At 46.1% G+C, this 24,409-nt stretch overlaps 1 protein-coding gene across 1 annotated transcript; it reads left to right on the top strand.

Moving 5' to 3' along the window:
* The first annotated feature begins 34 nt into the window (after positions 1-34).
* LOC141418511 (proline-rich protein 23A-like) lies at positions 35-19,372 on the top strand. The gene is made up of 2 exons (XM_074059296.1): positions 35-721; positions 19,298-19,372. Exons 1-2 carry the CDS (start codon positions 35-37, stop codon positions 19,370-19,372), a joined length of 762 nt encoding a protein of 253 aa, XP_073915397.1.
* The last annotated feature ends 5,037 nt before the right edge of the window (positions 19,373-24,409 follow it).

The raw sequence follows: 24,409 nt of genomic DNA, 5'->3' as shown, positions 1-24,409 counted from the left end.
CGTCGCCAGGCCCCGGGAGCCCGCACGCGTCCACATGGTGGGCATCCGGCCCCGCAGCCCCAGCGCCCACCCTGAGCCCGGGTGGGCACCGCAGCCCGCAGGGCCCGGCCCTGCCAAGCGCCCCCGACTGGACCAGCCCGCCGGCCCCGACCCCGGCCCGCTGCTCGCCCTGCAACACCCCACCACCTCCCTGGTGGTCCTGGCCGCCGGCTGCGCCCTGCGGGTGCCCCTGGGCCACGTCGACCTGGTGCTGGAGCCCGGGCCCGCCAACGTCCTCACCGTCGCGCTGCAGGGACACAAGCTCATCGTCGTCCCTGAGGGCCTCCTGGACTTCGCCGAGCAGCACCTGGGAGCGCAGGGACACTGGCCCGATGGCCTGGAGCTGGGCGCCTTCGCGGGCGCTCCCATGGAGGACGGCGGCGTCCAGCACGGCTTCTTCTACCCGGCCGCCGCCCAACGACCGGCCTACGAAGAGGACTGGGACCCCGGCGTCCTGAGCGCAAGGCTGTCCAGCCCCTGGTGCCTGGGCCCGATGCCATCGCCCAGCGACGACCCAGACGGAGGCCCTTGGCACTCCATCTTCGACCTTCCGAGGCCCTTCCCAGGCTCACCGCTGCAGCCTCTGCCTCCCTCTCCGAGCCCACGCAGGAGCCCGGGTCCCCACGCGCGCCCTCGGCGCCCTCCCCGCCCTGCCTGCAAGGCCCGCAGACGCCTGTTCCAGGTAGGAATGAGCGCCCCACTTTGGCATCTGGATACCCATCTTCTTCAGTGGGGGACAGTGGGTGGCTGCTTTTTTCCTCTTGCTTTGCTTTGACGTTCTAGTCGGTTTCTCCTTTGCCTTTTTAGTAGGACGCCTTGGTCAGAAGCCCATAAAGACATCCATGAGACAAGCCGCTCCAGGAAAGCGCCTTTGGGAATCCCAGGGAGGACAGACAGACAGACAGCCAACATGGACTTTGACTTCCCTTGCTCTGCTGGCTGAGTTGTTCCTTCTAGGCATTTCTGGTTCCCGTGTTTCACCCCACTTCTTGCTTAAAACTCACCTCAATATACTTTCAGCTTTACCCTGGTTTTCACCGTTTCTCCATGCTTCTCTGTTCTCCAATCCACGTTGTTGTTTTCCTTCTTTTTTTAATGATGAATTTACCCCTGCGTTTCCCCAACATCCCCAGAGGTACTTTTTTTTTTTTTTTTTTGGCGGCCCTGGGGTTTGAACTCAGAGTCCCCCACTTGCCAGGCATTCTGTCCACCAGTTGAGCAACTCCCCAGCCCTTTTTGTTTTCAGTTCATGTCTGCATGCATAGGATCTCACGTTTTATGCCCAGCGGGCACCCTCCTATTTATGTTTCCCTGGTAGCTGGGACCACAGGTGCCTGCCAGGTCACCTGCCTTTTTACTGGTTGAGATAGGGTCTCCAGAACTTTTTGCCAGGCTTGGCCTCCAATGGTGATCCTCCCTATCTCTCCAGAGTACCTAGGATTACAGGCTTGAGCTTGTCCCTGAGAAGGTACTTCTAGTCACCAATTTTATTTTCTAAGTTTTTTAACTTACTTATGTGTTTTATTTATTTATTTATTTATTAGTGGTACTAGAGTTTGAGCTCAGGGTCTCAGTCTTGCTAGACAGATGCTTTCTCACCTGAGCCACTCCACCAGCCAGCCCTTTTTTGTGTTGGGCATTTTTGAGATAGAGTCTCAAAAACTATTTGCCCAGGCTGGCTTTGCACCTTAATCCTCCTGATCTCCCCCTCCTGAGTAGACCAATTTCATTCCTCTCTTTCTCCTTAACTTCTTTTCCTGGATCTGAGTAATTGGGATAAATAATCTAGTGAATAAATAAGTGAATAAATGATATATGAATGTAGTGGAAATATTTCTGAAATTAAGATTTAAAAAATAGAAAAAGTAATAACTCTTGGGGGGAGGAAAGGAAGAGATGAAGCTGTGATGTTATTTCATTCCAAACCAGCTCTGCTCTACTTTAATCACATGGGCATTCCTGAATTTTAGAGCAGTTTTGGGTTCATCCGGGTTTGCCCAGACAGATGGTGAAACACTTGAAGTTCTTTGCCAATGTTATTTCAATTTCAAATGTTGCACTTTCCCAATTACGGGTATAATAATGTAATTTTTCATGTGTACAGGTGATAATTTTATACTATATATATATAAAACCCACCATTGTTTAAAAGGAGGGAGTAGGACAAAGCGAAGCTAAGAAAGATTAATATAGTCCAGAGGAATTTGATTAAAGTACATTATATGCATGCATGTAAATACCACAACGAAACCCCTTTGCACCATTAATTAATGCATTTTTAATAAATAAAATTTTAATTTTAAAAAAGTTCATTTGTTATTTTCATATATTGTCAGTCTCGCTCTCTTTTAATTGCTCACATATCAAATATAATAGTTTTGTCAGTGGGAAGGACAGGTATAACCTTGATTAAATTGGTTACCTTTCAATCTGATGTCTCAAAGCTGACTCTTTTTTAATCCATTATTAAATATCAGGAGAGTCAATTTTTCTCCTGGCAGAAAAGTTACACCTTAACCTTTTAAACCACCTTGAATAAATCTCACAACCATAATGTTAAGTGAAAAAAGCCACACATAAAAATATGAGTACTTTATATATTATTTGCATACATAGAATATTTACCTTTTAGACTAGGAAAATAATCTATGATGTTAGATTGGAATAGAGATTCAATGCCTTGGGGCAGTAGGACAGGGTGATGACTAGCAGGCAGCAAGGGAGGTCCTCTTGAGTAAAGTGGGGGTTACATGAGGAATGCCTTAGTGAATTCCCTGGAAAGCAGTCTAAGTTAGAGGTCAAGTGCAATTGTCTGTTTGGGAGGTACTGGTCCAGGGCAGTAAAAATGAGAGGAAAATAACTTAGGCCTGGAACAATAGGGGAATAATAAACATGATGCATTCCTGTACACTTGACCACTTGGTACATCTCATCCACAAGTACTAGAAGGGACAAAATTGCTGGAGGTCCTTTTCAGCACCAGGCTCTATTAAGGAGGAAAGTCTGCAGCTCTCCATGATTCCAGAAACAAATATCTAGAACATTTCTAAAGCAGATGGATGCAGCAGTTCTGCAGGCACCTGAAGAAAAGCACTGGCCTGGTGCTGGTGGTTCACGCCTGTAATCCTAGCTACTCAGAAGGCAGAGATCAGGAGAATATGGGTTCCAGTTCAAGGACAGCCTGGGATAACAGTTCTTGAGACTCCATCTGCAAAATAACCAGAACTAAATGAACTAGATGTGTGACTCAAGCAGTAGAATGACTGTTTTGCAAGACAGAAGCCCTGAGTTCGAACTACAGTGTCATTTAAAAAAAAAAAAACCACTGGATTTTCTGGGATGTTCTCAGAACACTACGATGCAAGTGCAAATTACCCTTCCTTTGCTTGCTACTTAGGGATTTGGCAAAAGCCAAGATACCTGAGTGTAGTGTGTCTTATCAACTTGTGCATGCCAACTCTGTCTTCAGAAATGCTTTTAGTCTTAGGAGGAGGTGAACTTCAGTCTTAACTGTCGCAGAAGTTTTTTTTTTTTCCTTTTTGGTAGCACTGGTGTTTATTTCTCTGGCTTCTGCTATGTTTGTTCTTTCTGATTTACAATTCATTTGAGAGACTAGCTTAATGTTCAGCACAAGTGGAGGTTCAGCAGGATGGAGGAATGGGTTTGGGGGTCAGACAATGAACAGTAAAGGAAAGAGCAGACTCAGAGTAGGCCCCATTTTTATCATCCAAGAGGTTATAGACAGAAGACAGGCGTTGGCAAAAAAAAAAAAAAAAAAAGTGTTCAGCCAATGCTTTGCAAAGTATGGAGCTGACACCACAGTTTGTCAGGGGATTTTTTTGGTGGTACTGGTACTTGAACTCAGGGCCTCATGCTTGCTGGGAAGGGGCTTTACCACCCGAGCCAATCCACCAGTTCTTTATACATTGGATATTTTTTGAGATAGAGTCTCTTGAACTATTTGCCCAGGTTGGTTTTGAACTGAGATCCTCCTGATCTCTGCCTCCTGAGTAGCTAGAATTACAGGCATGAGCCACCAATGCAAAGGTGATTTTAAGTTTTTATTTACTTGTTTTGTGGTACTAGGGATTAAACTCAGGGCCTCAACGTTTCTAGGCAAGTTCTCTGCCACTAGAACCCCGCCCCCAGTCCTTTCTCATTTAGTGTGTTTTTCAGATAAGGTATCATGCCAGCTTTGCCTGGGATGGCCTCAGATGGAGATCCTCATACATCTGCCTCCTGACTAATTGGGATTACAGGCATGAAGCACCACACCAGCCGTTTTAGGTTTTGAGAGGAAAAAAATTAGTAATTTTGTACTTTAAGGCCCATCTATCCAGGAAGAAAGGAGCAAGTTCCTGAGAAGGTAAGTGTGAAAGTCAGCGGAGGAGGGCTAGAGACATGGCTCAAGTGGTATTGTGCCTTCTTAGCATGAGGCCCTGAGTTCAAACCTCAGTGCCACAAAAAAAAAATCTAGAAATCATTTCTAAGAGAGAGGTGGCTCACACCTATAATCACAGCTACTCAGGAAGTAGAGATCAAAGGATCAAGTTTCGAGGCCAACCCAGGCAGTAAGTTAGCAAGACCTCCTCTAAAAAAACAAAACTGGGTGTGGTAACTCACCCAGCTACCCAGGAGGCTTAAGTAGAAGAAATGCAGTCAAGGCCCACCCAGGCAAAAAACTTTCAGATCCTACCTGAAAATAACTAAAAAAGCAAGAAGGGCTGAAGGGAGAGCTCAAGTGGTAAAGCACTTGACTGACAAGCAAGTACAAGCTCTGAATTCCAACCCCAGACTGTCAAAAAGAAGGAGGAAGAAGAGACCAGAGAAGGGAAGTCTCTATGACTGGGCAGTCACTGGGGATGACATGGAGGGCTGAAGTCTCCAGATAGCTAAGATCTCACCAGAGGACAGAAAGTCTAGGCCAGGAAACGCTATCCGGGGCCAAGTGGTGGGTCAAAAGAAAGTCTGTCCTATACAGCAGCAGACAGGAGACCTGAGCAAAGCTGCCATGACTGTGCCAAGCCATCCGGACTGTATAGATCGATGCCAACCCTGATACACCTTCCAACTTCCTCTCATGCCCTCTCCTAGTTATTACACAGGTTTAAGCTTGGTGTCACCAACTGGATTAAAACTCATAGAGGTCACAAGACAAGTCAGAAAGCTGTTGGCTTTTTCCCCCACGTTGATTTTTCTCAATCACCTGGTCCCAAACTGTGACCGTGGCCCACTCCCAGGGATTCTAAAGCCAGGGTTAGAAACCTCAGAGGGCAATATAGAACCAGCAGGGTGGTTCCTATGGTGAGCTCTGCACTTCAAAGAGATAGGAAACCCCTGTAGGCCACAGGATCAGATAATCGCCCACCAGTACATTTCAGAAAAGATGAGAACAACAAATCACACAATTAAAAATCAGGCAAAGAATTGGAGTAGATAATTCTCCAAATACATACAACTAACTAATAGGCTCATGAAAAGAAGCTCAATTTCATTAGGAATTAGGGAAATCTCGTTCTAAACCATCGTGAGCTAATGCTTCATACTCACTGGGATCATTAAAACCAAACAGGCAATTAACAGCAAGTGTCTGTGAGAATCTATAGAAAGTAGAACTCTCACACATTGCTGGTGAGGCTCTTCATTGGCGACGGTCACTTTGTAAAACAGTCTGGCAGTTCCTCAAATGTTAAACAGAGTTGTCATATGACACAGCAATTTCACTCCTAGGTATATATCCAAGAGAAATGAAAATATATGTCCACACCAAAACCTGCATACAAATATTTGAAACAGCCAAAAAAGTGGAAATAACCCAAATGTGACTACTAACTGGTGAACAGATAAGGAAAATGTATAGCCATATAATAGAATATTACAGTCTGTGGATGTAGCTCAGTGGTTTAGTGTTTGCCTAGCATGCCCAAAACCCTGGGTTTGAGGTTTGATTCCTAGTACCAGAAAAAAATAAAAATAAAAGCATAGAATATTATTTAGCAAAAAAAAAGAAAAGAAAAGAAAAACGTGGCTGGTCAAGGTATACACAACTGTAATCCCAGCTACTCAGGAGGCAGAGATAGGAGGATCTTGAGTTTGAGGCCAGCCTGGGCAACACTGGGGAGACCCTATCTCAGAAACAAAATTAAATTGAAAGGGCTATGAGTGCAGTGGTAGAGCACACAAACATGAGACCCTGGGTTCAATCTCCATTAGTACAAAAAAAAATAGGGGGGTGAAGTATTAATATAGGCTCTGGTGTGGATGAATTTTGAAAACATGCTGAGTGCAAAGAAGCCAGACACAAAAACCACATAAGCATGATACAGGGCTGAAGTGTGGCTCAGTGGTAAAGTGCTTGCTTAGCATGCATGAGGCTCTGGGTTGAATCCCCAGCACCACAAACACACACAAATGCACACATGCAAACACAATTACATTATGCAAATGTCCAGGACAGGCAAATCCACAGAGGAGGAATATAGATTATGGCCGGGGCTGAGGGAAGGAGGGTTGGAGGATGACTGCTAATGAGTATGAGTTTCTTTTGGAGGAAATGAATGTTCTTGAATTAGATAGTGGTTATCAGTAACACAACTCTCTGAAATAACTAAAATTCACTCAATGGTACACTTTCAAAGGGTGGATTTTATGGCCTATGAATTATCTCAAAATAAAACTAGCCTTTTAATGCTGGGCACCAGTATAATCCACGCCTATAATCCTAGCTCCTTGGGAGGCTGAGATCAAGAGGATCATGATTCAAGGCCAGCCCAGGCAAAGACTTCACAAGACCCCCATCTCCAAAATAACCACGGCAAAATAGACTGGAGCTATGGTTCAAGTGGTACAGTACCTGCTCTGCAAGCTTGAAGCCCTGAGTTCAAAACCCCATCATGCCAAATAAATAAATAAAATAAAAAAGAAAATCAGGTCACCTCACTCTCCAGCTTAACATAATTGCTTCTCAGTACAGTTGGAATAAAAATCTAATTTCTTACCAAAAACAAAAAGAACAGAAGAACAGATGAGTCCACAAGTTTGGATTCCAGTCCAAAAGATGGGGCACCGAGCTCTGTGCCTCAATTCCCTTGCTCTAATTGGGCACTATATGGGCGCATGGCTCTCTGGAAAGGTTCACCAGCTGGTGTGTGTGCCCTCAGAAATCCATCCAGATAATCATTTGTGCCCTGCCCCCACAAAGGCCTGGTTCTAGCAAGAACTCTTAAAACTGAGCATAATGGGGGCACACCTATAATCCCAGCACTCAGGAGGATCACGAATTGGATGCCAGTTAGGTTACATTGTAAGACCCTGTCTCAAAACAAATTTTTTTAAAGGGTGTTTCATTGTTGTTATTATTTTGTTTGGGGTTTTTGTTTCTCTTTTTCAGTGCTGGAGCACACCAACATTTTTGTTCTGAGCTGTGATCCCCTTTTTTGGGGAGTGGGGGGAGTGGTACTGGGGATTGAACTCAAGGCCTCACACTTGCTAGGCAGGCACTCTACCACTTGAGCCACTCCAACAGCCCTTTTTTGAATTGTTTATTTTTGAGATAGGGTTTCAGGAACTATTTGCCAGTGGTGGCTTCAAACCACAGTCCTCCTGATCTAGGCCTCCTGAGTAGCTAGGATTACAGGTGTGAGCTACTGGCGCCAAGCAAACTGGGTTCCTCTTAAACCTATCCATCAGGCCAGGCCGAGTGAGGCCTGCACTCTACTGCCACCACAGGCTCAAAGCCTTGCAAGTTGAGGCTTCATGGAATTAGAAATCCTGTGCACAAACAATGGGTTGGAGATACAAATATCCTTACCTGTCATGCTCATTAGAAAGGCTTTTAGACACTTACGGAGTGTCTTTTTTTTTTTTTTCTTTGTTTTCCTATCAAATTGGCAAACACCCCAGGAGATTATTGCTTATTTATCTGAGGCCCTCAAAGTTCACCCCAGCCTTCACCAACCCACTAATCAAACTCAGGTGGGAAGAAGATCTAATTCCCCAGAGGCCTTGTTAGCAGCCTGGCCTACCAGCCAATTCCCAGGCCTCTGGACACAGCATTCCTGCAGCTGTCATATCTTCCCTGACCACTGGCCATGACCATAAGGATCAGGGATGAACAGGAACTTCAAGAATAGCAATTGACCTGGCTAGGTCTGTAGCTCAATGGTAGAGCATTTGCCTAGCATGCATGAGGCCCTAGGTTCAATTCCCAACACTACAAGAAAAAAAGAAGAATACCAATTGATGTACACTTGCTATATATCAGGCAGTTCTCAAACATGACTTAATTCAAGCTCCAATGCTAACACCAGCTTTTATAGTTCAAATCATTTTATTGAGGTTTGGAGGTGGGAAAGGATTGAGGAAGTGCTGACAAGGAGAATGAGATCCAATGGCCTCATCGGCATCACTATTCTTACCTTCATTTTGCTGAGGATTATGGAATGTTGAAGTAGGGTACCCTGGGTCTCACAGCTCTTGAAAATGAAGCTTTGCTGCTTTTATTATCTGAACGCTTGTATTTCTCCAAATTCATAGTTGAAAACCTTTTGGTAAAAACAGCCAGGGCCTTTGGGGGTGGGGTGATTATATCATGAGGAAGGAGTTCTCATGAATTAGGAGTGCCTTTGTAGAAGACTAGAGAAGAGGTAGGGCAAGATAGTGGATTGGAAGCATCACTGTTTTGATGCCACAAATGAGAAGAGTATGATAATACAGGACAGGATATGTTCTGAAGACAGAAAGAGAGGAAGATCATTGTGAATCATGAAAGAGAGAGCAGGACAACAAAAAAGCACAGAGAAACTGAGACAACAGAGAAAAGCAGCAAACAGTTCCAAGCCCCATCCCAGCTCCCTGGAGCGGGGAGGGGAAGCTGAAGATGCCATCACAAGGTAAGCCACATGGCCTCTAGCTGCAAGATAAGCCCATACCTCCTGCAAGCCTTAAACCCAGTGCAGTGACTGGTTGAGACAGTGATTTCTCTGGTGTGAAAGTTTAGGGTTAGCAAAGAAAGACATTCTGTCACTCCCCTCATTTCTGAGAGTATAGTAAGAGGCGATCTTGAGAGAGGGCCTATTATTTGAGACTGAGAAACTCTGGGGGGCTTGAAAACAAAGAACAATCATGGCTCAGGAAGGGACACCCACCACAGTGTCTGGGTGGAAGATGGTAACAAGAGGTGTTCTTTCTTAGCTGTGGAATCTACACCTAAAAAAATGACATGAACATAAAACAGGAGGGTTGTTTGTGGGTGAGAACCAGGAGGAGAGGGAAGGGTGAAAGGTGAGGATAAAGAGATGTGAATATGATCAAAATATTTCATATGTGTGTATGAACAGAGAAGGATGAAACCCATTAAAAATTGTTCAAAAAAGAGGGTGGGAAATAAAGTATAGACTGAATTTGAGAAGGTATGTTATATGCATGTATAGAAATATCACAATGAAGCCCCTTTGTACAATTAATACGAGCTAATAAAAAAGTTACATTTAGCTATTTTTAAAAAGACCAGAGAGCTGCCTGGCTCCTTCCACCATGTGAGGATGCCCTGAAGTGCCATCTATGAAGCAGGAAGCAGGTCCTCATCAGATGTAGAATCTGCTGGTTCCTTAATCTTAGACTTCCCAGCTTTCAGAACTGTAAGAAATAAATTCCTATTGTTTATAAGCCATCCAGTCTTGGGTATTTTGTTATAGCACCAGGAATGGGCTCATAGACACTATACCTGAGGAAGCTTAAATGGACAGCAGCCCGGAAGGGTCCTCCCTAAGAATCCCAGCACACCTCCCAGCCAGGCTCTCCTGTCCAGGGGCAGAAAGGCATTGAAACGCCCTGCAAACCTCTCTCTGGAGACCATCAGACAATGCTAAATCAAGGGGAAGGAGGGGCAGAGTAGATGAGAAGGCCCTATCACTCACTCAGGACGGATGTCAGCTTCAAGAAAACATTTACAACTGGGGAGGGAGTCAGTCCTCCACACAGACTGTGGAACGATAGTAGTAACTGGTCATCATGTTTCCTTGAGCACATGACTCTGGGCAAATCCGTCCTCCTCTGGAGACCTCATTATCTCCACCTGTCAGACTAGAAGATCTCCAGAGGCCCTTCCAGCTCTGACTCTTGAAGCTGGAGCCCAGAAACACCCAGGCCAGGTCAGAGAGATGAGTGGACACGTGTGAGAGAGGCAAAAATGGACAGAAGGGTAATGCAATTCTCCCAGGTGTCACCCCTTCCAGGAAGCCTTCACTGGCCCCACATCCTAACCCTCTTCCAGTCTCCTTTCACCACTCAGCCAGTGCCCAGAGCAAGATCTGTCCCTAGCAGAGGGAACATGGGGGAAGTGAAGGAGCAAACTTGAGACAAAAATGCTTGAGAGACAAAGAATGGCATGTTCTGTAACCCATATGGGGCCAGCAGGTACTGGGTAAGCCCTGTAGATTTTGGCCAACATGGAGTGTGGATTACTGATTTGTGAGTATATGGGAGAGGTGAGGACCAAGTCTGGGCAGCCACCTCCTAAGCAGGGGGCTTACCAAGGGACAGGCCAACTGACTAGTTCCAGAGGTGGTGCCAGGGACTTGGGGCCCAGAAACAGGTGCTAGAATTGAACTCCTGAGGCCCAAGTATGAACGAAGATTTGGAAGAAGTATGGAGAAACTAAAAAGGAGTGAGGAAGAGTGTTCAAAGACTCCCTGACCCCTAACTGTGCACCTTGTTCACACCTACTCACCCCGCAATAGTCAGCTGACTTGTCTGACTGCAGTACAAGCTTCTCTCCACCGATAGGAACTCCCAAAAACCATATAACCCCTCCCCTCTTTCCATCACAGTTTAATAAATTGTTCATTCTGTCTGTGGTTGCTTTCTCTGCACAGCCTTTGAGCTCTATGAGGCACCCATAGTGCCTGCTCACCACTAAAGGCAAGTGCCACCCTGGCCCTAGCACACACTTCAGAAAATATTCTTTGGATACCAGAATGAGCAAAAGAGGGCAGAGGTGGTGGTCTGGAAGTGCTCCAGAGGTGAAGGTGTTCCTATGAGGACCCCAGTGAGAGCTGGGATGTTGACTGGCACCTCACCTGCCACTTTGGCCATACATTTTGTTCCCTGATCCACCAAAGAGGGCAAACCCTACAACTTAAAGCAGCCATGACTCTTTATCAGTGATTCTTTGCCCTAACTTGAGGGCCAAGATGGTGTCCAAGGAAACCTGGGAGGTTGTTCCAACCATCGTGCCTCATGCCAGCCCCATTTCCTCAGCCTCCACTCAGTCCCCATCACAGGATCCCAAATGACTTGCATTCTTCTTCCAGTTCACATAGGGAGCCAAAACATCTTGGGCCTGGTTTTACTTTCCCTCCTAAATCCCTCACACTTCCCCAACGGAGGGTCCTTCTGAAATCCTAGAGGTCTGTTCCCAAGTGGTATATTCCATACACGGCCTGAAGTGGGATTACAGTAGAGATAAATAAAAGATTAGTTTCCGACTTTCGGGACTAAATAAAGGATCAGGTTCTTGGTGATTGGGAGATAAAAGGAGTTTGGGGGTTTGTTCATGGATGATCCGATTCAGAAGCAGTTTGGGGCTGTGGGTGAGCTCAGTTTTCCCTGATCTTTGTAGGTCTCTCTCTGCCCATCCTGGCCATCTGGTTTCACTTGTGAGACAGGCTGCATAGACTCGGGTAGTTAGGAGGCCTAAATGAGGCTGAATGGCATGTTGGGCAGGCTAGGGGTTGAGCACAGCAGGCTCTTCTTCAGTGTTCCTCGAGGGTAATGTCCAGGTAACACTTCAACTCTGTAAAGTGTTTGTATAGCAATCATAATTCCTAGGACTGAACGAACACTCTGGCTCTGAATAGACAGACCTACTCTTATTTTTTATATGAGTTCAACTATGCCTTGCTTGTCCCTGATGGAATTGGGAGCAGCAAGTTAAAAGGAAGAGCACAGAACAGTCTCTGAGCAGAGACAGCTAAGAATCTGAAAGGGGAAGGGACACCATAGAAAAAGAACTCAAGGAGCCCTTGTGTGGGTGGTGTAGCCATGTGACAACCACCAGCTAGGGTTCTGAAATCTCCACTCCTCCTGGGGACCAGGAGAATATGGGGCTGTGCCCATCAAGCCCTACTTCTGAAGCACGGGAGTCTACTTGCTTCCATCCAGGTGGCTCAGAGTACACAAGTTTCTACTCGTAAAATAGAAGTGTTCTGTTGGCAGGGAATTTAATGCCTGTGAGTCAAATAATTCTCCACTGGTGTGGGATAACCAGGTAGCTTCTGAAGTTAGATTTATGTTAACAGGATTGTTGTAGTGTAATAAGGAGCAATAGACACCATTTTATGAGAATTTACCAGCAGCATTGTAAGTACAGTTCACAGATTAACTCATGCCTCCCTCGTGAGGTTAACAGAACTTGTTGACTATGGAGGAAAGGCCCTGTGATGAAAAGTAAAGAAAAGAATCATACTTTTAACCTTTCATAGTAATCCTAGAACTTGGGAGTCTGAGGCAAAGAGGATTGACGTTCAAGGCCACCAAGACTATCTCAAAAAGAAAATTCATATTTTTTTGTTAAATTTGGTTTTATTTTGAATTGCTAACATGAATTCAAAATCCATCTGTCTCTCAATAATTCATAATTCAGCCTGAATAATGAGGGTGACAATAATGATGGTTATGACTGTGAATTAAAATATCAACCCCAAATAGTTTCTATCATTTGTTTCCACGCAAGCTACATTATCACACACTAAAGAAAAGGACGAAATGCTTCAATTTCCACTTAACACAGGGATGTTTGCAAAGATGCCTGTTTAGCAACACGCAGAGAAAAAAAAATCCCAAATATTACGTTTGTTTTCTACTTTCTACTCAGTTTATTTGGGAACCTCATAAATAGCCAAATCTACAGAAGAATCTCCTCCCCTGCCTTCTCCTTCCTTCCTCTTCCCCCCCTCCACCCCCACAGAGCCCTCCCAGGAGAGCCTATAGAACTCAGAAGTTCCTCAATCCCACCCCAGTCATCTTGCCTCAGCTCCCTGGAGTGGGTTCCCCTAACCAGCTCTGTGCTCCATAAACACTGAGAGCCAGCCAGGCACCGGTGGCTCACTCCTGTAATCCTAGCTACTCAGGAAGCAGAAATCAGGAGGATCAAGGTTCAAAGCCAGCCCCTGTCGAATAGTTCCTGAAACCCTATCTCAAAAATACCCACTACAAATACAAAAAAAAAGGGGCCTGGTGGAGTGGCTCAAGAGGTAAGAGTGCCTGCCTAGCAAGCACGAGACCCTGAGTTCAAACCCTAGTGCCACCAAAAAAGAAAACTGAGAGCCACTTCCCAAGGGCACATTGCTCCAGGTTATAGCTCCTTCTATTTCTACAGATTCAATATTCTACTAGACTTCAATTCAGCAAAAGTTTATAGAGGGCCTTCTCCAAGCCACGCCCTGTCCTAAGACAGAGGGTGCAGCCTTGGCAGGAACTCAGGCGCTGCCTACAGGGAAGTTACAGTGATTTCAGGCTCACAGCAAGGCCTTTGGGCAGAGCATATTTTAATTCCCTTTTTTCCAGAGGCACCTGCACACCCATGTTTATTGCAGCACTACTCACAATAGCCAAGTTATGGAAACAGCCAAGATGCCCCACTACTGACGAATGGATCAAGAAAATGTGGTATTTATACACATTGGAATTTTATGCAGCCATGAAGAAGAACGAAATGTTATCATTCGCTGGTAAATGGATGGAATTGGAGAACATCATTCTGAGTGAGGTTAGCCTGGCCCAAAAGACAAAAATTGTATGTTCTCCCTCATATGCAGACATTAGATCAAGGGCAAACACAAGGGGATTGGACTTTGATCGTACGATAAAGCAAGAACACACAAGGGAGGTGTGAGGATAGGTAAGACACCTAAAAAACTAGCTAGCATTTGTTGCCCTTAATGCAGACAAACTAAAGCAGATACCTTAAAAGCAACTGAGGCCAGTAAGGAGAAGGGAACCAGGAACTAGAGAAAAGGTTAGATCAAAAAGAATTAACCTAGAAGGTAACACCCATGCACAGGAAATCAATGTGAGTCAATGCCCTGTATAGCTATCCTTATCTCAACCAGCAAAAACCCTTGTTCCTTCCTATTATTGCTTATACTCTCTCTTCAACAAAATTATAAATAAGGGCAAAATAGTTTCTGCTGGGTATTGAGGGGGTGAGGGGGAAAGGGAGGGGGCAGAGTGGGGGGTAAGGGAGGGGGTGGGGGGAAGGGGGGAGAAATGACCCAAACATTGTATGCACATATGAATAAAATAAAAATGTATTCATTTTAAAAAAGCATTTTCCATGCACAGCAATCTCTATCATACCTTTTTTTTCCCTTTACCAATCAGAATAATTCCTAAGGGGATTTAATATCATCCAGTATTTTTTTAATCTGGACTCAGTAAACTAGTAAAAGTATATCAATTTCACCTAAAAAGAAATTTTCAAAGGATTAACTTTTATACTAAAGTGGTATGTATATCATTTTCATTGTATTATAAAAATAAATTCAATAAGCAAACAGAAAGCAAAAAAAAAAAAGATTCCCTTCTTATAACTAAGACAACAGGGCTGAGTGATTGTAAGTAACTTGTTCAAGGTCACACAACGTGCCCAAGGTCACACAGCTGCTGGATGTGCCTGTAGATAGGCTAACTCCCCTCCTTTCGGACCCACTCTTTGCACTACCCTCAGAGGACCAAAGATTCGGAAGTACAACCAGAATGGCAGAGCTTTTAAATGGTGTTTGGCCAACAAATGGTTCCAGGAATATCCGAGAGATTCTAACTGTCATTTCAACGCTAAGCAGTTGACAGTGATTGCCTCCATGTGTGGGGGAGGGCTCTGTGCCCATTCAGCATCACCGCAAGATGCTGTAAATGATTAATCACGGTCTACGTGGGTGCGGAGTGGGGAAGTGGCTGCATATGTACCACACATGCACTTCAGCTCTGTATACGGACAAACCTCCCATCTCCCTGATAAGGAGACTGAGGATCAGAAGTCACCCCAGTCTCAGCGTTGAGACTGAACTAGCAGCAAGTTCTCCTAGATTCTAGTCCAGACCTCTTCACACCATCCAGTGAAGAGCTGAATTGCCCAGGCAGCCTAGAATGAGAAATAGACCATATTGTCAGTGGTCAAGGACCTCCTGGTGCTGGTATAGAACGTTCTGTAGAGCCCAGGGGAGGAAGAGAAGGCAGAAATGGTAGAAGGACCAACGACAGAGGCGGCCCCTCCCATTTCTTCCCTTCCCAGGGTAGGGGAGAAGAAACCCTCATCTGATTATCTTGTTTGATCTTTGTAACCTTCCTATGAGGACGCTTCATTTTACAGATGAAAAAACAAGGTGGGAGAGGTCAAGGGACTAAGCCAAATTCACATGATCCAAGTGGCTAAGCCAGGACAGGTTTTCTGATCCTTGTGGCTCCACAGCCCACTAGGGCTGTAAAGGGAGGATGAAAGCATGGGCTTTTGGGTCAAAACGAGGTTATTTTGAGTCCCAACTCTACCACAAATTAGCTTCAAAATTTTGTCATACACCTTATCTTCTTTCTACCTTGGCTTCTTCATCTGTAAAATGGGGAAATAGCGGAGCTTAGCTGAGACTGTGGTTAGGATTCAATGAAATAATATTTCATTATGCTTAGCCACACCTGGTGCATAATAAGTGCTCCACAAATGATGGGCCACCTACTGCCCCTGCCATATCACTTGGAGGAGGCCCCATTCTGAGGTTATCTTGTCCATTCTACTTTTCCTTCAGAGGAAGTGAGAACAATGCATGCCAGTGCTGAACTGTACAAAACACAGGGGAGCGGTGTCTTTGGAGACCTTAGGACCCACAGGCAGACTCTCCTCAGAGCAACTGCCACAAGATGGCAGCCTAAGAAGTAGCCACAAGCAGACCTCCTCTGAGTCATGCCTGGTCCCAAGTTTCTCAGCCATCCCATGCCTGTCCAGGTCTCATTAATGCTGGGGCTAGGACTGGCTGTGCACAAGAACCAATTCATAGCATGTGTTCTTGACCTCATGGGAGTGTCAATCCAGGATGCTTGGAGTTTTAGCCTAAGAAAGTGAGGCTTGTGCATCTGTCTACCCTGGTGCCGAAGAACAATTGAAGAGCTCCTTTTAAATGCCTCTTTGATAAAGTAAGAGCCCCAGAGAATCTGGGCATAGTGGTACACACCTATAATCCCAGCTACTTGGAAGACTGATGCAGGAGGATTTCAAGTTCAAAGCCAGCCTAAACAATTTAGTGTGACTTTGTCTCAAAAGAGCGTTTACTAAGCATGTGTGAAGCCCTGAGTCCAATCCCCAGTACCAACAAAAAATGTTAAAAATCCTGAAAAAAATACAAGTAAATTAAGAGATAATAAATAAAATTAACTACCATAATCTGTGGTACATATGCAAATAACAAACCGCTGGTGAGGGACACCGATAGCATTTAATCTGCAAAATATGTGCTTTCTAAATCTGATTTTAGTAAGATGGCAGTGGAGAGCAATGGTCTATTTTCTATTTTTTGATACAAAGGAGTGAAACACTTGGAAAGCCTGAGAATTCACCTCCGGTGGGTGCCATAATATGCCAGCATCTCCCTCGACCCCGGTTCCAGGAAGGAGGGGCATCTCCACCCTCTGTGCATGCCATAAATGGGCATTTCTTATGCAATTCCTGCTTCCAGGCACTGCACTAAGGGGGTTATCTGCCCATGTCATGGAATCTGCCTCACAAGTAGACTCTTACAGTACTTACGCAAATAACAACCACTATTCTGGTCCCTTCCTACTGGGGAGAAAAGTGAGGCAAAGCAATATTAAGGAACTTGCCCAAAATTCTAGCCAGCAAGTTGCAGGTTCAGAAGGAAACTTAGTCTTTCTTTTTTTTTTTTTTTTTTTTTCAGAAATAACACATGAATGATTCCTTTTATTCTTTTGTGTTTTTTTTTTCTTTAGAAAATTACATGTCCATCAGCAGAGGGCTTTTTCAGCATATTTAGCGGAAACTTAGTCTTTCTGACCCCAGTAGTTAAATTTTAACAACTTCCACCCTCCACCAAGGAAGTCCTAACAACCATGAAGGACCAAACTGGTGAAGGAAAGGAGTGGAAAGACCGTGATTTCTGACCTTGAGGACATTTTGTTCTGCGTGGGGGCAGGAACAGCATCAGAGTTGCCACCAGGAGGACCATGAGGTTGGGTAGTTTTCTTGGAGAAGTATGTTAGAAGAGAAGGTTCTGGAAAAGGAGCTTGTATCCCATGGCTCACTCTGCTAGAATCCCAGAGATGCACTCTTTTGACTTTTCACTGGAACAAACAATGGAGGGAAGACTGGACCATGTTCTGATGACAGAGGCAGCATAATGTAACCTTGACTTGACCTTGCAGGCTACCCACGGATGTCCTGGTCCAGAGGTAACACAATCTGTCACCTCAGGCAAGAGCCCATATCAAGTGGAATAGGAAATATTGTATTTCCCTCTGTGAAATACTGTGACCGACAGAAGCACTTTTGAAGGGCAGCTGATAAAATTGCTATTTCGACCCTCTTTTTAGCTGAAAACCATCAAAATAGCTTTTCTTTTTATTAACTACATACTTTGAGAAACAGTTATAGATTGATTTTATAATTGAATTGCCGGGCTGGGGATATAGCTCAGTGGTTTAGTGTTTGCCTTGCATGCATGAGGCCCTGAGTTCAAGCCCCAGTACCACACACAAAAAAACAAATATTGATTTCATAATTGAATTACCAAGTAAAGATAAGGCCTACCAAATAAACAAGCAAGAGCTGACCAAGGATGGATATGTGTGTGTGTGTGTGTGGAATGTGTGTGGGTGTGTGTGTGTGTGTTCACCTGCCTTGTCGTGTGGCTGGGTCTCATCTCAGAGCATGTGGTGACCTCAAATCCCCTTGTTCAGCCCATGTGCCTATACCTCACTGAGCACAGTTTCAGCTTGGATAGCAGCAGCCTATTCTGGAATCATCATTATATGAATAACCCTCAACAAGTGTTTCCTGATGGCCAGGTAAAGTGCTAAGAATACAGAAGAGGCAGTCCCTGCCTTGTCACAGAGTATAAACTAGTGAGGAGGCAGATACATATCAAATAATCATGTCAGCAAGAATAAACTACCAAAAAATAAAAAGAATAAATGACCAAAGATGATGGTAACTTTGCTAGAGTGGTGACAAGGAAAATTGAGAGAAGACAAGAAGGACAACTCCTTACGAAATACCAGGATGGGCTGGTGGAGTGGCTCAAGTGGTAGAGCACCTGCCAAGCAAGCATGAGACCCTGAGTTCAAACCCCAGTACTGTCAAAAAGAAAAAAAAAAAAGGTACCAGAAGGACAGGTACTGAGAGTTACTTCTGGTGGACATGCAGACAGTGAGAAGGAAGAGTCCAGTCTGGGTCTTGGTGCCACCCACCGGAAGGACCCACTTGGGGTCTTGGGTGCCTTTTGGCACCATCCAAATGGAGATATCAAGTGAGTCACTGTAAAATGGGTTGAGGCTCCAAGGAACTGTCTAGATTGGAAAGAAAAACTTGGGAGTCAGGCGGTGTGGGAGCTCTGGTCATGACTGAATCTGATTGGGTAGAGAGAGAGTGTGAGAAGGTCAAGGGCAGAACTTCATCACCAAGTAAAAAATAAGACACCAATCTTAAAAATTCCAGTCCTTTGGTCATCACCTAGGAGATGTGAGTCCCAGCTTTGCCACTTGCCCTGAGCCCATGACCTGAACCCAGACACTTAGCCTGCCTGAATCTCAGAGTCCCGAGAGTTCTTTGTCAGTCTTTTGGTTTTTTTTTGGCTGTACTGGGGTTTGAACTCAGGACCTCATACTTGCTAGGCAGACACTCTCCCACTTGAGCCACTCTGCCAACCCTGTTTTTTTTTTAATGGAACTGGTTTTTTAACTCAGGGCTTTGAGCTCGCAAAGCAGGTGCTCTACCGCTTGAACCACACCTCCAGCCCCTTTGTCAGTCTTTTGGTTTTTTTTGTTTTTTGTTTTTTTCAGTACTCAGGCTTGAACTCAGGGCCTATACCTTGAGCCACCTTTGTCAGTCTTTGATCTCTCCTTTTTTTACGCCTCCTTACCCATACACAATCTGTGCCTCAATACATGTCCTGCTCTTCCAACGCACACCCCAGCCTCTCCACAAAAGAGAATAAAAGCTCCAGCTAATTCTCTTTCTAGGCCTCCTCGGGCCTAGATGCTCTTTGGAAAAACCAGGAAGTTTAACAAGACGCTGGTGCCCCAGCCCCACCTGGAGATGCTTCCATATTAGGTCCAAGTGGTCTGTGTGGTGTGATTGTCTCAACTCCTAGAGCTGAGGTCACTAGTTTACAGCCAGGAAAGCTGGGCTCACCAAAACTGGCCGAGTCACTCCCTGGCTTTGAACATCACACTGGTACAGGAAGACAGGAGGACTTCCCACCATTGCAGTTGGCAGCCCTAGTTGTGCTCTTTCCAGGACAACACATGTGCTTCAAGACCTCCACTATCATTGACCTAGGAAGCGAGCACTCCTTGCCTCAGAATTGGGGACTTCTGCGGGGCTGAGAGTCCAGACTTTGGCATCAAACAGCCTGAATCTCAGGCTCCTCTTCAGACCTTGGATTTGGGCAATTGCTGAAGCTTCCTGAGCCTCAGTTTCCTCCCTTGTAACCTGCAGTGTGGGAGACTTACTGTAATCTCCACCCATGATACAGCTCCCAGAAAGCGCTCAATACATTGTTCAGGTGTGGCTTTATCAGCAGCAAAATTCCATCTATTTCCCATGGACTCCTTCTTCTTCCTCTCCTCCTTTACTCTAGACACCCCCTGGTCTCCCCAAAATGTTCTAGAATGTGACCAACAATGCAACTAACAATAGTTGTACTCATTAGGTCCTGACTATGTGGAAGGGTCTTTGCTAACAGTTTAGAATTAGCACAGATGCGCACACCAATGGCAGGAGGCAGCAACTATGCCACTCTTCACAGGGTTCTGGAATTTTCTGCAATAAAGATGCTAAAGTAAGACACAGGAGGCAGAGGCAACCCAGACTTGACTCTTCCTCCCCTTTATGAGCTTATCAGTCACCTGTATACTCAGATTATTTAGAACTCAGAATCCTAGTTGAAATCCCAGGAGAGGGTTAAACTGTGCATCACAGGACTCTAGGGATCCATGGTTACCCCAGCATGCTTTGGGAAACATGTGGGCCAGGCTCTAAGACCCCCCAAACCCCAATCCACCAAGAGTAACCCCCACTCCCATCTACTGGGAAAAAGTCACCAATTTCACAGATAAGATTTCCAGCTAGTGAGAAGCAAAGCCTACTCCTCCTCCCAGAATGCAAAAGACTGGGGACTTTTCTAGTCACTCCACTCCACTATACCAAGCCACCATTTTGGGAACCGCAGGGGCCCTTCCTCTGCCCGGTGGGCTGCCATTAGGGCACAAAGAAGGAGGGGTGCAAACCCCCACAGACCAAGAGGCCTCGCTGCCCTGTTTGTGCTGGATTCTGGGGTCATTCCTATCAACCTCCCCGGCTGTGGTGTCACAAAGTGCAGGCTCGCGCTGAGAGCGGGGTCACCCTGAGCCGCCTGTTTATTTTCCTTCCTGGACACATTGGTGACTGGGTGTTTGAAAAGCCCCCACAAGGCCGGAATGAGTGTGAGCAAGAGAATAGACAGTCACCTCGAGCAGGCCTGCTGGTGATTTGGAATGTCCCTTTAGAAGAGTTTTTAATAAACTTTGTTTGTATCTGTCTTGATGAGGAACACATTTGCCTGGGACCAGGCAGGGATGTTTGCTTTGGAGACTTCTCTTTCTTGGCCTTAGAAGTTCTTGGTGGCAGTGGCTGCCTGCAGGCCCTTGGGACTTCCCTGTGGAGCACTGACCTGCCTCCAGCTTTGTCCCAGTAACTTTAGTTCTGCTACACCCCTGGCCCCAGTGTCCCTGATAAACTCCAGAGCAAAAAGCACAGGGTCAGAAGGTTTGGAAGTTCAACAGGAAAGAAGGTCCTGTTACCTTTTTAAGATGCTTCCAGGCTCAGCATTGGAATATCTTTGACTCCTGCCTCTCCCCATCCTCCCCTTGCCAAGACTGTTGTGAGAATTAATTTTTGTATCTTACACATGCACAGAAGTTCTTGGCCAAAGACCTTCATTATAAAGATGTAAATATTTAGAAGCCGGGCCTGGTGGTACACACCTGTAATCCTAGCACTCAGGAGGCTGAGGCAAGAAGATTGAGGGTTCAAGACCAACTTTATCTTGTAGGCAGGAGGCAGGAGCAAGTAATGACTACCTGCCTTCTCAGACTCCCCTAGGTATGGCAGGTAGCCCCTAAAACTGCTGAATCGTTGCTGTTCCCAGCAATACTGTTTGGGTTAAAAAAAAAAAAAAAAAAGATGTATACTCAGCCACCAGTGCCCTGTAGTCTGGGACATGAGTGAGTTTGCCACCCATACTCTGGACAAAGGGTGGCCCCTATCCCCCTCTAGCTCTGGGGCACACTAGGCAGAAAGAGGTGTGAGTAAAACAGTTTGGTTGGTCATGATTCCAGGTCAGAGGAAGAATAGGCAGCAGGGCAGAGCTCCAGCCCTTTATTTGGGGTAGTCACATAACAGGGGTGGCAAATAGGAGAGACAGATAAGAAGTAGATGGCATTGGTCTTACAAAGGCCCCAAGTCTGGAGCCTGCCAGGATCAGGGAGTTGCCAGAAGGACAGGGTTGCCTGTCAGTCTCTGTGGTCACAACAGGCCTGGATTTCACACCTAACTCTGTTCTGTCCTGGCTGTTTGACCTTGGGCAAATCATTTACCTTGTTTGCTTCAATTTTCTCATCTGTAAAATGGGGTTGAAATAATATATGATGTATACGTACATAAATGCACAGAAAAGATTCTAGAAGGATGGCATCAGAGTTGGGGAGGATGAGGAGGAATGGAAGAGGGCATCAGAGTTGGGGAGGATGAGGAGGAATGGAAGAGGGCATCAGAGTTGGGGAAAGGACATTCACCTCCACTAGGCAAATAGGCACCACGACAGAGTATGGGGAGAGAGGGAGACAGAGAGTGTGCTTAGCACATTGTCGATAGTAAGTGCTTGATCAACAACAGCTATCACTTTTGAGGGGGTTGTCTTGGTTTTTGGAGATACAATTTGGCTATATAGGGCAGGCTGGCCCTGAACTCATGATCCTCCTGACTCAGCTTCCCAAATGTTGGGATTAGGGTTATACCACCACATCTAGCTACTTTTTTTTTTTTCTCTGCATGTGTTGAGTACTTATGGATGTGGTAAAGCGGCTCTCTCCATCAAAAGCCCTTGGTAGAAGTCTCTTCTGATTCCGATGGGGAACAGAGGAAAGAGTTTTGGTCAAAGGGTCCCTAATGCCTTCTTAATTTTGACTCAATAGCACCAACGGGAGAGGAAGCTGGGGATGTGGACCCTCAGTGGGTGGGTCACTTTCATATTATGAAATCCAGGAGAGGGTATCTCCTGCCTGGCTAGCAGACCCGTGGCCTCCCTTCTGGCTCTGCAGAGCCCCTCTCAGGCAGGGCTTGCAGGCCAGGCCAGGCCAGTGGGCGGCCTGCAGCACCTCTCTCTCTGATGCCATCCTGGAAGGGCAGACCAGATATACGGTACAAAAACACAGCAGCACAGCCCATCTCATAACATCACGTGTCCAAATAAATGGAACTGTTGACTCAGGCTGATTAGATGAGGGGCCTTTCCTAAAAAGCAATCCGTGTGAGGCTAAGAAAAACAGGATTCTTGGTGGAATTAGGCCACTAATCCCCAGCATCCCCAGCACAGCCGTGGCCTGGAGTTGCTGAGAGGCGGGAGAGGGCTCCAGAGATGCCCTGTCAGGAGCCACCAGAGGCTGCATTCCTCTCCTGCCGCCTGCCTCCGGCCTGGTTCATCCTGCCTGGGCAGGAGGATGGGTTCTCAAGGCCTCATGCAGCCAGGAACCCTAAGCTGTGGGCAGCTGGGGTTGGAGATGGTGCCCCAAATTTCCCTGCCCACCCTAAATGGGACTGTTCTGACGTCCAGAAGATGGAAACCACTGCAAGCTGTAGTCACTCCAGCTCACCTTCCAAGTAAAAACTGATTAAAGATAGAGCTGGTTTTATAGACACACACACACACACACACACACACCACACACACCACAAGCGTACAAAAGCAGAGCACCAGAAAACAGGAGGGGGTTGCTGTAAGGGCTCTGCCAAGTGGCCCACCACCCCACAAGCCCACAATGCCCTGCACTCACATTTCCTCCGTGGGTGCCTCCGAGTAGTCATCTTGTTCCTGTCACTTCTACACCCAGGGCTAGTGCAGATCAATGCTTGCTCCGGCTTTTGGATGCTAGAGGCTTGCAGAGGGGGCAAGAGTGTGAGCTCCTTAGTGAGGTTGGGTCAAGGGTGGATTCCTCCTCCAGGCAGGCCACTCAGCCTCTCTGAGTCTCTATGCCTCACCTTTAAAAGAGAAGCGTTGCTATGGCTGCCTTGCACCATGGACTGAATAAGGTGTATGTGTGTGAAAGACTTGGCCCCTTGCTCAGCTCACAAACACTGCTTCATCAGTGGTCCACACTGCCCATCATGTCTGTGTCGCTTGCAGAGATTGGGTGGAGTTTGTGCCTCCTGCTTGAACTTGGGGAGCTTATAAACTAGGGTATCCTCAACTAAGGACCAGGATGACTAGAGTGGTCAGGGAGCACTTCTAGAAGGAGATAAAATTTCTAGTGGACACAGAAGGGACAGGCAGGATTTGGAGAGGTAGAGGGGACAGAGGATGTCGTTCAAGAAGGAGAAAGAGCAAAGGTTCAAGGGCAGAAAAGAACCAAGTGTTAGCAGAAAGTCTGCAGACAGGGCCGGCCAAAGAAGAGTTTAGTATGTTGGGGAAGACACAGGTCAGACCAGGCAGGCTGCTCGGCCAGTGAGTGAACCAAACAAGATCCCCAACATAGGCACTGGGATCTGAGCAGGAAGTTCTGCTTCGATCAGACCTCTCCCCAACTGACTGCGCTGCACAGCCAAATTGGTCCCTACTTCCTGACTCTGCCTCACAGTTTCTGTCACTTCCACTTCCTCCTGGGGTTTATCCTCTCCTCTGCCCCACTGTGGACCCACAACTCTCCTGACCCCAGAAGATTTCAGTGTGGGGAAAGCATGGGGTTTAGAGCCAGACTGGGCTGAAGCAAGTCACTGACTTCAGTAGACCCCATCTGTGAAGTCATCTTTGCACATCTGTAGAATGGGAAAAGGACCGACTCCATGGCAATGATGGAGGAGGGTAGAGGATGAAATTGGATAAGGTGTGTTGAG

The sequence above is a fragment of the Castor canadensis genome, chromosome 17, assembly GCF_047511655.1.
Source record: "Castor canadensis chromosome 17, mCasCan1.hap1v2, whole genome shotgun sequence".
NCBI lineage: Eukaryota > Metazoa > Chordata > Mammalia > Rodentia > Castoridae > Castor > Castor canadensis.
This window is presented reverse-complemented; position numbering and strand designations above follow the sequence as displayed.

Excerpts from the sequence above, each read along its gene's own strand:
- LOC141418511 (XM_074059296.1), top strand. The coding sequence starts at position 35 with ATGGTGGGCATCCGGCCCCGCAGCCCCAGCGCCCACCCTGAGCCCGGG. Across the intron at positions 722-19,297 it reads CCCGCAGACGCCTGTTCCAG|ATGCTCTTTGGAAAAACCAG; the intron begins GTAGGAATGAGC and ends CCTCGGGCCTAG.